The sequence below is a fragment of the Panthera leo genome, chromosome A2 (genome assembly GCF_018350215.1).
Source record: "Panthera leo isolate Ple1 chromosome A2, P.leo_Ple1_pat1.1, whole genome shotgun sequence".
NCBI classification, from domain to species: Eukaryota; Metazoa; Chordata; class Mammalia; order Carnivora; family Felidae; genus Panthera; species Panthera leo.
The window spans coordinates 153,009,299-153,024,203 of record NC_056680.1 but is presented as its reverse complement, the minus strand read 5'-3'; the positions used below and the strand labels follow the sequence as shown (position 1 = coordinate 153,024,203).

At 48.9% G+C, this 14,905-nt stretch overlaps 1 protein-coding gene across 9 annotated transcripts in view; it reads left to right on the top strand.

Annotated features, from left to right (window-relative positions):
- HIPK2 (homeodomain interacting protein kinase 2) overlaps nucleotides 1-14,905 on the top strand; it is a 184,083-nt gene that overhangs the window by 27,955 nt on the left and 141,223 nt on the right. For 5 of the 9 annotated variants that reach the window (XM_042926307.1, XM_042926296.1, XM_042926278.1 and 2 more), the window contains exons 1-3: nucleotides 11,696-12,046; nucleotides 13,879-13,949; nucleotides 14,633-14,823. The exons of 1 other annotated variant lie outside the window; for it this stretch is intronic. In XM_042926307.1, the coding sequence (XP_042782241.1) occupies nucleotides 11,912-12,046; nucleotides 13,879-13,949; nucleotides 14,633-14,823 (397 nt within the window). In that variant the 5' untranslated portion in view covers nucleotides 11,696-11,911. Of the gene's footprint in view, nucleotides 1-11,695; nucleotides 12,047-13,878; nucleotides 13,950-14,632; nucleotides 14,824-14,905 lie in introns of those variants that run through there. 3 more of the 9 variants (XM_042926273.1, XM_042926310.1, XM_042926287.1) reach the window with 1 other exon arrangement.

Below are 14,905 nucleotides of genomic sequence, written 5' to 3'. Positions count from 1 at the left end.
CCCACCAGCCCACCAGCCCTCCAGCCATCCAAATAAGCGATTCCTCAAACCAGGAAACCTTCTCTAAAGGCCCCCTGCTGTTCTCTTCCCCCTTGGGTAGAAGTGTAAGTGCCCAGCCCAGGCCCGGAGTCACTGGAAGTCACAGGAAGTGCTTAGCCTAATCTGGATGGGCCCCTGAACCACCCTGGGTGCTAGTGTTGGGGGTGACACTTGAACCAAATCAGGGTTCTGCCAGAGGACAAAGCGGAAATCGCTGTTAGGAAGGCAACTTTATGGTGCCTGCTTCAGCATATTAATTATTTTACTTTTTACTCTGCATCGTATTTTTTTTACTGAAAAAAAATTTTATTTTTTCTAAATTTGGCTCTCTTTACTATAGTAATTATTTTCGTTGAGTTCTATTCAATCAAGTGTTTACACCTTGTTTTACAAATTACGCTTTGTTTTGTGGTATAAACACATATACTACAATAACCGATACAATACAAAAGAACATTGAAGAACAGGAAAAATCGAAATAAATATAAAAGTTCAAGGCCAGGAGGAAAAAGTATCACAGGTATGCAGACACTGAGACCCCCTACATTGCTCTGGCTGAGCCTCCTATTGTGTCTGAGGCGTCATAGGGTCAAAGAGAAGAGGGAAGTGTGGTCACTTCAGTAATTCTTGGTGCCAGAGAAGGAAGACATACTGAGTCTTTAAGAGAAGGCAGAGTTTTTACTTCTTTTGTTGTTTGTTTGTTTTTTAAGTAACTCTCATGACCCCGAGATCAACAGTCGCAGGCTCTACCAACTGAGCCAGCCAGGCGCCCCATTTATAAACTAAATTGTGCATGTGGACTTTTTGTTTTTATCTCGGAAGAATCAAGTGGTATCATGAACAGGGTGTGACGTTCCCACAGCAGATGAACAGCTGGGTTCTTGTAGCTCTTTCTCATAGTCCTCCTGATGGGAGACTCAAGGCAGAACTTGAGAATGCAACTTAGCAAAAGGAATGCTAGCCTCAACAGGTACGATTTGATGCAACGCTAGAACCCAAAACACCCAGAGCAAGTGCTGGTCTCCACATCCATCAGATAGTCTCCATAACCATTACTTCTTTAACTGGTGTGTGTGTGTGTGTGTGTGTGTGTGTGTGTATGAGTAGGTATATACGTATATCTGTATACACTCACATGATACTAACACGTACGTACACGTGTATATGTACGTCTATATGAAGAGACAGTTCGGGTTATATTCCATTGCCTACCCTGCTGTATTCCAGCTCACTGATTGAGGCTTTAAGAATCGACCTGGTAAGTTTGACATCTTCTGTAGAAATTAAGGATTCTATTTGAAACACTCACAGAGGAGAGTTCTATTTTTGTAAATAGGATAATTGGGTGGAAAACTGTGCTAATATCTATCTTTATTTAACCACTCCCAGGGACAAAGCCTAACTGTTAAAACTGTGAGTCCATAACCAAGGAGCCACCATTTACCCAGGGACAGTGTCCTCTGTATGGAGGCTGAACAGTTCAAAAGAGTGCAGAAGCCGAAAGCCAAGACCATTCAGGTCCATCTTAGTCTCCAGTGTATAAACAGAGGGTGGGAAGTGACCAGGTAGACTGAGGCAGGTTAGTAGGGAGGAGGGGAGAAGAGTAAGTGACACCACCACCAACTGCCAGGAACGTTATGTGGCAAAAGGTTATGGAAGAGGGCTTCGGGAGTGTTAAATGAGACAGTAATTGTGTCCTGACAGACCAAAGTTGTTTATTTTAAGTGACATTTGATGATCTTCTTTCTGTCCTTGTGCAGATTTGAGCAGTTGATGGCAGTATAGCAGGCTTTACTGCCTACTCTACTCAATGCCAGGGGAAGGTAGGGATGGGAAGCATTTATAGAGCTCCTACTGTGTACTGGGCATATCATAAAATGGTCAGGAGTGTGGCTTTGCAATCACAGGGATCCAGCTCCAGGCTCTAAGGTCGAGTTTCTTCATTCAAAAAATGGGGGCAGTGGTGGTACTTTACCTCACAGACTCATTGGGAGGTGTCACGAATATATCACCAACGCTCGGTAAATGTTAGTTATTAGAATGATGGCCATCAGTAGGTCTTTCTTTATATAAAGTGCGGCGGATCTCAAGCTCCCCATTTTACAGATGGGCAAACTGAGGCTTTAGGATGTTAATTTACTACGCTGTCTAAGATCTTTCACCTAGTGTCAAAGCTAGGGCTCAAACCCGGTTTTCTAGCCCTGGAACCCGTTGGTTTTTCTCTGTGCCTTGCTACCTGAATTTATGGATGGCTCTCATATCTCACACTGAGATGTTTGGGCAGTAAACTCAAGCACATTTCTGGGTACCCTGTGCTGCTGGATGACTTTCTGTTCTTTCTGTTTGCATTTGATAAGCTCGGGCACTGGTTTGTGCCATGACTGTGACCACCAAGCATTATGCTGAGGGGTCTGGGTCAGGGGAGACTCCCATTTGCGTCTGCCATGCCACCTGGAGAACATACCTGTACGATGAGTGAGCTTGGCTAGACGAACGTGGCGGAGTTTACCAGCCCTATATTTTGTGACTGTGACAGTTGTCGTGGTTTTCCTTTTGTACTTCTGCCAAAGTCTGTGTTTTTGGACCTTGTTAAATCTGGCTTAGTGGACTTGAATTGACGTTATGTATGATGGAAATAGCCTTATGTGGTATAAGTTTCTGCCTGGGGTCACCACCTGCTCCCACAAAGCTGAGCAGCCAGTAACTTCTTACGGATCTTTTCATATTAATAGAATAATGGAAAACAGATGGTATGCCAGGAGGAGTGCTTTTTCTTGGGGCTTTGAGGGCCTGTCATGGGCTGAATTGTGTCCCCCCTGCCCAAATTCATATTTGAAGTCCTAACTCCTCACACCTCAGAATGTGAGCTTATTTGGATACAGGATCATTGCGGATATAATTAGTTCAGATGAGTTCATACTAGAATGAACTTCTCCTCTATGGCTGGTGTCCTTTATAAAAAAGGGGAAATCTGGGCTCAGACACACAGGAAGAACGGCATGAGAGTGTGAAGGCAGAGATGGGGGGTGATGCTTCTACAATCCAAGGACCACCAAAGATCGCCAGAAACCACCAGAAGCTAAGAGGGAGGCCCGGAACAGATTCGCCCCCACAGCCTTCAGAAGAAACCAGCCCTGCCGATGCCTTCATCTTGAACTTCCAGCCTCCAGCACTGTGAGAGGCCAATAAGCTAGTGTTGGTAAAACCAGCCAGTCCCTGGTCCTGTGTCACAGCAGCCCTGGCAAACAGAAACAGGGCCCACGAAGTGACTTCCCCGATTCGACAGAGAAACGAGTCACCTCACGTGCTTTGGTTACAATTTGCATTGGAGTGTGGAGTTGGATGTAAGCTTGAGAGTCAGGAAGTAGAAAGAAGACAAGCAGACCAACATCTGAGGAATGTGAGTGCTTGTTCTATGAAGGACGTTGCTCTGAGGTGACCTTTTACCTCACTGGGTTTTTTTTAGGAAAAACCATTTGTCCATTGGGGTTGGAAATGTATTTTCTTCAAGACTACAAGGTGACAGCTTTCAAAAAATTAGACCACCTACAAGTTTAAATGTTACCACCCAGAATAGTTTTGTCTACTAGAACTTTCTGCACCGATTATAATGTTCTAGGTCCGTACACACTAAAATGGTACTCACTTGCCACGTGTGACTGTTAAACACCTGAAACGTGACTGGTGTGGCTGAGGAACTAAATTTTAAATTCTATTTAATTTTAATTTTAATTTGCCACTGTGGCTGGTGGCCACGGTATTGGACAGTGTGGGTCTAGAACAGCAGCCTGGTGCTAGGCTAGGACCCAGAGGCGAAAACGGTGCCTGGATTTTTAGTAAGGCTCACGGGAAGGCTGGGCTAACTGGTCACCCTCACGTGTGGTCTTGTCCTCAGCTAAAGGGGCTCTGGTGGGAGTAAAAGTGAAGAACACAACAGAATCTTCTAGATGCTTTACTGAAAAGATGCTTAACACAGAGCTTTGTTAGATGTCACTTCTCAGAGCCCAAATTGTCTTACAGTAGTTAGTGCTCAGTAGAGAGATGGGGCAGATAAGTGAGCGTGAAGAGGGCACGGAGAAGGTGGGTGTGTGGCTCCAGGTGGACTGCGTTTACTTTCAGGCTGTGCACGGGCCCTGATGTACCCCGAGGGACCTGTAGTCCCAGTGTTAGGACTGCAGGGATGTCCAGATTGGGCCACCTTCTCTGGAGGGAGGAGGGTCTCCCTCCGAGTCTTTGGTGTTAGACTGGCTTATGCAGATGGCCTGGCAGAAAGTACTGGCTGCAGCCCCCTCGGCCCAGCCCTCTGCCCTGGTGGCCACTGTCGCAGGATGTGCGAGCAGAGGATGCTGTTTGGGAGAGAGTGCACGTGGGATGTTTCAGAGTCGAAAACGGAACCCCATCCCAAGCATTACTAGATGAAAAAGAGCCCGTCTGTGTGAATGTTTTGGTCAGCCCTGGACAAATGACTTGTCATTGTATCACCGCTGGCTTTGGCTCAGTGCCCGGTATAATTTGAAAACTGCTTCTTTTTCCAGCTCTGCTTAGTTATCGTTTTGATTTCACAGAGAAGTAAATGGTTCATCAGTCTTAGGTTTTTCTAGCTCCTGAGACAAGTGATGGGTGCGGCACAGAGACGCTGCACGGCGGCATGGTGCCTGCCTCTCCCCGCGCCCCCCTTTACTCTGGCGGGCTGGACTCAAAACAGCGTAGGGGGTGTTGTGGAAGGAAGAGGGAGTACATGTGACTGAACAGTTAGCAGGTGGATGTTCAGCTGGAGTTTCTGGGTCCCGGAGGGCAGAGGTTTCGTTTGAGAAGAGGCTGAGGGAAAACCGCTTGTCAGCCTTTAGCACGTTTGGTGACTGGTGCCACGTGCCCGGGACCTGGGGGACACCAGTAAGCAATGAGGGCTAATAGTGCTAATGCTCATATAGCATTAACGCTGTATTAGCCCACTTAAGCACCAGCTCTCTCTTCTCCAGGAACTTATAAACTCACTGCAGACGGGGTTAGGTAAAGCAACAAAAGATAGCAAGTGATGCAAGGTCATTTGTGCTGAGCACCATCAGAGAGGCCCGAAGAGGCAACCCTGAGGGTCCCAAGCGACCAGCGATGTCTTACTTGGTCTGGTCTTTGAAGGACGGCCTTGGTTTGGACGGGCAGCGCGGGAGCCCGTGGTGGCTCCAGGCAGCGGTGCACAAGGCACGGCTGGGGGACAGTGGGTGTCAGACTTGGCACGACTGGAATAAGTCACAGGTCGCAGGTTTTTCCAACCGAATGTGCTTATTTGACTGCGGTTGCCATCAGCAGATGGAGAGTTCAGAGGGACTACCCTGAAATAATTCATAATTTGCAGATGCAGTCAGTAGCCCCGGTGCGTCCATGTGCCTTTCCGTTCCAGCAGAATACACGCAAAGAAGGGCTCACAGCCCCACCTGCTCTGCTCTTCCTGGCTCTACCTTTTATTTAATAACCCTCTGTGACCTATGCACGTGAGGCCATCCGTCTCTTCTTTTTCTCCTTTGCTGTGTTTAAATAGACTTGGCTGCTACTTGCTGTGAAGGACTTAACTAGTTAGTGGGTGGGATCGACCTAATTGAGTAAACATATTGAGTCTAGGACAGTGTTTGCCAGGAGCCGCCCAGGAGGTGGACTCCAGCCTGGAGCGGAAGAGGAGGGAGAGGAAGGAGAGGGGGAAGGGAGGGAAGGGGGAAGGCGAGCTGGGCATTTCGCCCAGGCCGCTGGGGGCGCTGTGAGGACAGTATAGTTGTGGGAGAAAGGGAAACAAGGGAGGGGTAGGTTTGTGGGATGGAGAACAGGGTCACGACCTTGATTTGGGACATTTTCCGTATGAGACAGGACATCGCCGTGGAGACATTAGGTAGGCATTAAAAAAGCCCAGTCTTCAGCTTCCCTCTCCTTCCCTTGGCAAGTGGTTCCCCATAGAGTCACTTCGGATTGGCGGGGGGAACGTTGCTCAAGTCTCCTGAGCCTTTATCCTCACACTTGAATGCTGAATCCAGAACTCCCCGTTCCTGCTAAGTAGTTCAAAAGCTCTGAGGGATCCTTGGAACAGTCGCACCCTGGTGGGACTTTTCAGAGCACTCCTGGGGTTGGGAGAGAAATTTCAGGGTAACTGCAGAATAATGTGAGCTATAACCGGCTTGAGTGATCTTCTAGCTGGGATCTGGATGTGAGACTGGCATGTTTGAAGGTTGCTGAATACCTGTTGACCCGCATGCCCCAACTGGGTGAACTCCATCTACCTTTTGATTCCTAACTAATCGCAGCGAACAATACATCAGCTTGTCTTCTGTCAAACGAGAGGGGTGAGCGTTCCCACCAGCCTCGCCGCCTTGGTTGGACAGGTCAGTTGACTGCCTTGAAGCTCTGCTTATTCATCTGTAAATTGAAGGGATTTGGCGAGCTGCCCTTTAACACGACTTCCAACGCTAGCATTTTATGTCGGTCAGGGATTCTTTGTCCAGGGAGTGCTATTTTTTCCATAGGAACCGTTCTGCAGTTGCTAGTTAGCGTATCACCCTGGCAAGAGGCGGCGTGGAGAGGTGGGCAGAGCACGGCCTTCGGAATCAGTGACCCGATCCTAAACCCACTCTGTCACATGGCTCGCTGCGCGACTCTGGGAGTTAGCCATTCCTCGCCAATCCTCAGGTTTTCTCGCTTGTGAGAAGGGGATGATAATGCCCGTTTCAGGTTCATTGGGTGATAATAAATGTCAAGCATCTGCGTTTGTGTCTTTTTTTTAGGCAGTTTTATTGAGATGTTTATATGAGAAACTCATACACCACAAGTTTGCCTTGGGTTTTAGTATATTCACAAAGTTATGCATTAATCACTAGTGTCTAATTCCAGAACATTCTCCTCACCCCAAATAGAAAGTCCACACCCATCAGCAGTCCTCCCCCACCCCCCATCCCGCCCTCCCCATAGTCCCTGGCCACCACTAACCGTATTCTGTGTCTCTGGATTTGCCTGGCCTGGACATTTCATGTAAATGGAATCATACAGTATGTGGTCTTTTCAGTCTGGCTGCTTTTGCTCAACAGGACCCTGTCCGCCTTCTTTCGTGTATCCCCGCTTTGCTCCTTTTCACTGCTGAGTAATGCTCCGCCGTATGGATGTACCGCATTTTGCTCATCCATTAGTCACTTGATGGACATTTGGGTTGTTTCCACTTTCTGGCTGTTATGAATAGTGCTGTGAACATTCGTACACAAGTTTCTGTGTGGAGTGTTTTCAGTTCCCTTGGTATCTCACTGTTCTTTTGATTTGCATTTTCCTAAAGGCTAATAACGATGAGCCTTTTTCATGTACTTGGTGGCCATTTGCATGTCTCCTTTGGAGAAAAGTCTTATTCAAGTTCTTTGCCCCCTTTTTAAAAAATGGGTTATTTGTCTTTTTATTGTTGAGTTCTAAGAGTTCTTAGTATATTCTGGATACTATGCCTGGCATGCAGTTTTAAATAGGCATGCAGTCAGTGTCACTTCCTGTCCCCAGGTTTCTCACAGAAGTCTGTAACCTTTTGAGGTGACATCTAGAACTAATTGCTCAGATGTTGCATCCCCAGTATCCTGAGTCCTACCCCCTACCATTATGTCTCGACCAGAGCTCTTAGCACAGGGCCTTTCTGATGAGCCGTTCTGATCCTGGAGCCCAAATCTGGAACTGGGACTAGCAAGGGATAGCTAGGGTCTGGAAATGAGCTCTGGATGAATCCATTGGGCCAGTGGTTATTTCTAAGTCTTGGGCTATTTCTAAGTCTAAGTCTATTTCTAGTCTTGTTCTAGATGGAGGACTTAGGGGGTGATTGTACAGATTTGTTGTTGTTGTTTGTTTGTTTGTTTGTTTGTTTGGCTGCTACTGCATTCTGGTATCCTCTAGCCTATGCTGTGGGCATCTGGAAGTTGAGGCTGACGACCACATGGAAATGTATAGGAGAACATCGGCCTCTTTCCACAGTGCCATGGCCAAGATGACTAACATATTTTCCAAGAGTGATCTGGCGATTTTAAGCCATGTATAAATATGTCCCAAGGAAAATCGTGGGTCTCCTTTAAAAACAAGGGAGTTTTATGGGAAACCTTTGAAGACCTGGAAATCATTCTCTGTTCTGAGAGCTGTTCTGAACTGTATTCTGTGCCCTGAGACATGTTCTATCCTTTGCTGCCCCTTCATCTTTACACCCATCCTCCTCCTCCTCCATCCCTGCAGCCTGGCGTGTGTAACCATTCCTCAAGGCCCAGCAGAATCTCTGTAGTTAGAACCCCTTCTTCCTGCACACCAGGGGAAAGTTGCCTGCAGGGCAGTGACGGCCTGGACTGCCCCTCAGAGAGCCACCTCCACCAATTTGTGAAACTGCCAAGCCGCAGATTTGCCCTGAAGACTTGTTCTTTCCTTAGATATGGCTTTGAAGGGCCATAGACTGACGATAGTGATTCCTCCCCTTCAGTTCATCAAGACAGGTTGAAATCTCTTTAGCGCCCAGGGAATTTGCTTTGGGGGGACAAAGTCAGCCCAGCTGCATTTGGATGATGCTTACTTATTTTAAAAGGAGGAGCGCCTAGGTGGCTCAGTTGGTTAAGCATCCTTCTCTTGATTTTGGCCCAGGTCGTGATCTCACGGTTCGTGGGTTCGAGCCCCGTGTCGGGCTCTGGGCTGACAGCTTGGACCCTGGAGCCTGCTTCCAATTCCGTGTCTCCCTCTCTTTCTGACCCCTTCCGCTTTCACACTCTCTCAAAAATAAACAAAATAAACAAATAAAAATTTTTAAAAAATAAAAGGATAGGAGGTACCTCTAGGAATGCGAGTCCTTTTAGAACAGCTGTCCCCAGGGGAGCTTTCTCTGGCTCCTTTTACTCCTCTGAACATTCGGATCTGCCTCTACCTGGCTGCCCTCTTCCTGATTTCATAGAGAAGCACACCTTGCCCTCGGGAGGTGTGCCCTCTGGTTGGAAGGATGAGATGAATCCATTATTCACTCTTAGAGCTGGAAGTTTCCTTAGATTATCCAATCCAGTGTTTTCCGGTCTCCTTTCTTGACTGTGTGTGTGTGTGTGTGTGTGTGTGTGTGTGTGTGTGTGTTGGGGGGGATTTTTCCTTTGGTAAAGACATTTGGGCCACATGGTGGCCCTCTGGGAGATGCGGTGCTCGCTCACTAGTAGATTCGAGGCTCCAAGGAGTCTTGCAGTGAAGAAGCAGTTCCTAAACTGTTTGAATCTCATTTTTTTCTTCTTTTTCCATAAAGAGTATTAATAGCTCACGGGACTCTAAGCACACTCTGGAAACATTGAGTCCCATACGGACAAAAATACCTGTGTTCAGAAATACTGAGTGACTTACTCAAAGCCAACGCAGAAATCAAGATTTCTAACTCCTAATCCGTTGTTCTGCGTACAAATAACAATCCTGTCATGCTGGAATGACAGTGCATGACATTCACAACGTTGCTGTTTATGCTACTAATGAAAAAAAGAAAAATACAGGCTTCAGAGTAACGCCGATGTGCATTGAAACCCTGGTTCTGTCATTTGACTAGTGTGTGACCACGGGCGGCTAAGCCCGTTAGTCTCTCTGAGTCTCTTCTCCAATAAAGCACAGATAACAACGGTGACTTCAGAGTTATTGTGAGGATTAGTTGAGATAGTATATGTGAAAATCCAGTCTGTGTTTCTACCCCTGTTTCCTCAGACTTTTCTCATCAGAGCAGGCACTGGGCCCCGTTATCTAGGATTTTGAAAGGCTAAGCATATTACAGATGCCAAGAAGTGGAGTACAGGTCACAAGTGATATTTATTGAATGGTTGCTGAAAGAATGAATGAGCATGAGTTAGGAGTAGTTACCTAGGAGCACGCAGAGCTACACTGAGCTGCTAAATATTCATGGAATCGAGGGGGAAACTGACAGAGGGATGGGCTAGAATTTGTAGATTAACTGGGGCCCCAGGGACAGGCTGTGGCCAAGGCAAGACACATTCAGCATCTCAGGCCAGCTAGCTGCCTTCCCCTTTCCCATCCCACAACACAAAACCATGCTTGAGGTCTTTTTAGTAAATCGGTAGCAATTTGCCTGTGGATTACAACGTATTTTAAACAGTTTGGGAACAAAGTTGGTCCTGAGGCGGAAAAGGTGACAGACAGGCAGAATGTGGCAAGGGGCTGGGACGGTGCAAAGTATGGCTTCTGAAAGGCGGAAGGGCCCCAGGGGCTGCCTGGGTCTGAGGTCCCCCCCCCCCCCCCCCCCCCGCCAGTGTTCCCAAGGAAGCAGAGTGGAGAGCCAGCCATTCTACGACTTCTCTTTCTCTCCTCTGCAGAAATCGTCTCTGCCTCACCAGCCCATCTCCCCAGCCTCCCAACTTGCTTGCGGAGCTTTGGAATTTGTACTTCTGCCTTAGGAGTTCAGTCTGGTGCCCCGACACAAAGCTCAGGCGTGTGTCTGCCACCAGCTCGGTGGGGCCACATGCCTGATAGGGAATCACCAGTTGCATCGGTGGTGGGCCTGGCTGCCTTCCTGGGCTTCAGTCCCTGTGTGCTTGCTGGTCTTTGCCCTTATTCTGGAACACATCAGGACCAACAGGCGACAGGCCCCAAAGGGCCGGCCTCATCGATACCTTCCTCGCCTGCTTGCTGTCTGGATTTCTCGTGGCCCTCGCCCTCTCCAGGTTTTCTCCCCGCCAGGTTCTCGGCAGGTGTTTACAGGAGCACAATCTGTGGGCGATAGTAAATAACTCTCCCCAAGGCTTTGACCAGTAGCACAAACAGCTTTGCCACAGCGAGGGGACAGTCAGAGAGTGCCAGCTTGCGTCCCGCTGCAGCTGTGCCGTGACAGAGAGCCGCTTCATCTGGCAACGGCACACCATGTGCCAGACCTTGTCTGCCATGCCAGGTGCTGGCTCATTCTCCGGGACGGTACAAGGCTAAGCGTGCTGCTGGCACCGAGCGAGTCACAGCTTCCCTAATTTATTTACCTCGAGTCAAACAAACCCTGACTCCTGCTTTTGAATGTAGACTGCGGTAGTTCGCAGATGACAGAAGGGCAGCCATTTCTGTAGAGTTGCCTTCTGTGGGCTTTAACTGGGGCTGCTGTATTGGATGGCACAACTCCTGGGGACAGCAGGAGGCCACTTTAGAAGACAGGGTGGCAGCTCCTGAAAAGGTGAAGCCTGGAGTATCCACACGACCCAGCATTCCGCTGCAGGGTATCCCCAAGGGAGCTGCGCACGCTTGTCCACACAGTCTCTCGTTAGCGAGTTCGTAGCAGCGTCGTTCCCAACAGCCAAAAAGTCAAACAGCCCGAATGTCCTTCAGCTGATGGATGGGTAAACTAATGTGCTCTCTCCACTCAGTGGAATATTATTTGGCAATAAAAAAGGGATGAAATGCTGACACATACTACGGCGGGCGTGAACCTTGAAAAAATTACGTTAAGGGAGAGAAAGTGGACACAAAAGGCCGCTTGTCGTACGGAGCTATTTATGTGAAATGTCCAGAATAGGCAAAGCCACAGAGCAGAGAGCAGATTACAGGGTGCCAGGGGCCGAGGGAGGGAGAGCGGGGAGTGGCTGCTGGTGGGTGGGGGGGGTCCCTGATGAGAACGTTTGGGGGAATTAGCTAGTGATGGTGGTTGCACAAGTGAATGTACTTAAAAACCACTGAGCTGTGCATTTTCACAGGGTGACTTTTACAGTGTGTGAATTATACGTCAGTAAAGCTGTTAGATTAAAACTGCCCTGAGCTTGCCATTGTAGTCAAGTCCTTTGTGGACATATATAGGCTAAGGGTCAAGTGGAAGGAGTGGGAAGGCCCATGGCGGGAGAGGAGCAGCATTGATCATGCGCCTGGAAAGAAGCACCAAGTGATGGGTTTGGATGAGCAATGCTTTGGGGACACATTGGGGTTTGGGGACACATTGCGGGATCCATCATGTTTGCTCTCAATTTCAGGACGCCTCGAACTTCCAAGTCCCGACCCCCTACCTGCAAATAAGTTCCAGGTAGATTTCATTAACTAATGAATAACTGCTCACCCTTATCCACTTAAAAAATATTTTGTTTGGGGGGCGCCTGCGTGGCTCAGTCGGTTAAGCGGCCGACTTCGGCTCAGGTCATGATCTCGCGGTCCTTGAGTTCGAGCCCCGCGTCGGGCTCTGTGCTGACAGCTCAGAGCCTGGAGCCTGTTTCAGATTCTGTGTCTCCCTCTCTCTGACCCTCCCCCCTTCATGCTCTGTCTCTCTCTGTCTCAAAAATGAATAAAAACGTTAAAAAAAATTTTTTTTTTTAATATTTTGTTTGGAAATAATTGTAAACTTACTGAAATTTTGAAACTAAGCGTAATTTACAAAGATGAGCCCCGTACCTTTTACCCAGATCCACCGGTTACCATTTTACGCCATTTGCTTTATCATTTGCGTGCTTGCAGTCATGCACGCTCACTTTCTCCCTCTGTTGTCACACGTGTGTGTGTGTGTGCGTGCGCATACACATGTATGTTTACGTCTAAATGTACTTCCAGGGAATGACTTGAGAGTAAGCTGTAGGTGTCATGGCCCCTTATTTCTGCACCATTGAATACAGCAGCCACAAGCCACACGTGGTTATTTAAGTTACAGTGGAATGAAGTGTAAAAGTCAGTTCCTCAGTCACACTGGCCACATTTTCAAGTGCTCAGTAGCCCCCTGTGGCTCCCGGCTCCTGTGCTGGTCGGCAAAGGTGAGGGGGCATTCCCGAGATCACACGGAGTTCTAGGGGGCGGCGCTGCTCTAACCGCCCCCCCCTCCCCCAGCACATCCTGCATGTTTCCCGACAGTAGGGCGCTCTCCCTGGTAACAGCATGGGCTCCAACGTTGGCGAACTCGACGCAGACGCGATAGTTTCGCACAACAGTTTGTATCCCAGTTTTGTCAGTTGACCCAGTAGTGTTCTCATTCCTTTTGGAATGAGGTCTCCAGTCTTGTCTGTGGCCCAAATCTGTGTGGTTTGTGCCCAGGGGAAGCATCTGAGCTAAAGACTGTGTCAAGCTTTGATGAGGGCGGCCCTTCTCCCGCAGACTTAACTCGCATGCTGGAGCCTGCTTGCATCCCCCTCCCAGGATCGTTTCGGTGTCTTTGCCGCTCAAGGTGCAGTTTCCCTCTCCTTCTGCACTGACATTCGGTCTCTGAGCAGGTGGGGCTGTCTCTTAAACCAGCAGGAAAGGCTTCCCCGTGCGTAAAAAGAAACCAGGCTGCCAGCAAGCACACCATTTTTCTTTGTTCTGATAAGTTTCCCCAGATTTTAGCCTGCATCTAAAGAGAGGCCCACCTTGTTCCTTGTTTGTTTTCTGTTCATGGCTGAGTTGTGATGCCATAGTTCTGAGTCACTTCGTGTGGCCCAGGACCAAGGGGGCATGGAGGCGCTTCCTGCCCCCAGCTCGTGTGCATGGAGGCCAGATCTATCTGTAGGCCCGCATTCCTGAGTGCTGCCCACCCTGGCCCTGGCCCTGGCCGTTGGTGGCTCACTCTCCACCAGGCCCAGGGAAAGGCTGATTCTTCATGATTTTCACCCGTGCTTTGGTTGAAGCGTGGGGAGAAATGAGCAAATTGCACAGTGGTTTCTACTTTTGAACTAACTGGTATTAGAGCTTATCCTCCTGGGGATTCCTGGTGCCTTAATGGGATTTCACGGCATGAGTAAAGCATGGAACACAGGTTCCCGGGCTGCTGACTTCACTTCCTTAGAGGTCCCTTCATCGCCCCCAGTAATTTCTAGCATTTTGTAGGAGTCAAAGCTGGGGGATGAGAAATCAACAAGTTTATTCTTTTGCCTTCTTGTATTTCCATTTGCCCCTTAGAATGTGTTCATACTCTCTCCCACCTTTTATTTGGATTCAGCCTTTCTTAGAAGAGAAGAATACTTAGCAAGGTAAGAGTCCCTGAAGAACACGGTGGGAATCCTATATGAGCCATATAGTTTGAGCCAAGAAAGAAAAGGGAAAAGGATTCATGCAGAGAGAGTGGAAATGGAGCTGATGGTTCATTTTCTGCTTAACTGAAAAAGAATGAAAAGGGCTTGGCCAGCGGGGTCAAGACCACAAGGCGAGCCGCTGAGAGCCGTGTGGTGCAGGATGGCGGTGAAGTTTCGTCCTTCACCACCTTTTGAGAACTGATATACAGAGGACTTTGAGCACTGGGCCCACTTGGCTCACTTGGGCTGGGGCGGGGGGTGGTGTGGGGAGTAGATGGAGTGTATGTATTTGATGTTAGTGAAAGACCAGAGAGTTCTCACCGCACCCGCCATCAGAAGGAACACAGAAATCTGGATGTTCTCCATGAATATCTCGTGTGTAACAAAAGGTACCCTCATAGGCCGGATGGTTTTGGTTGAGTGCTTCTGGAAGGGTTGCTGTGTGGTTTTGCTCGAGGATTATAGGTCCCTGTCACTCCTGGACACCCCCCCCCCCCCCCCCCCCCCCCCCCCCCCCCCGCCGCCCCGGCCTAGGGATTAAGGCTTTATGTTACCTGGTAGTGTCCTTCCGGCTACGGCTGGAGAGCATCGTCATGGGGCAGCAACTCATAGACCCGGTGTGAGAACTGATTTCATTTTAGATCAGCTCCGGCCTCGGAGACGCATTCACGGAGAATCTGGGCGGCTGGAGGGGTCGTTGCCACAGCTGCTTCCCAGGGAGCATCCTGGTTCAAAGAGCCCTCAGGCCTGGCCACGAACACCGGGGCGTGCCTCCTTCTGCTGCTTCAAGTCAGCGAGAGCCCCGTGTTCTGTCACTCATCACTGCTCTACGGTACGGCCAATCCCTCTCCTGCCCTCTCCCTCCCCGCCCGCCACCACACTCTTTACATTGCTCCTTCAGTCTCTTGTCTGTG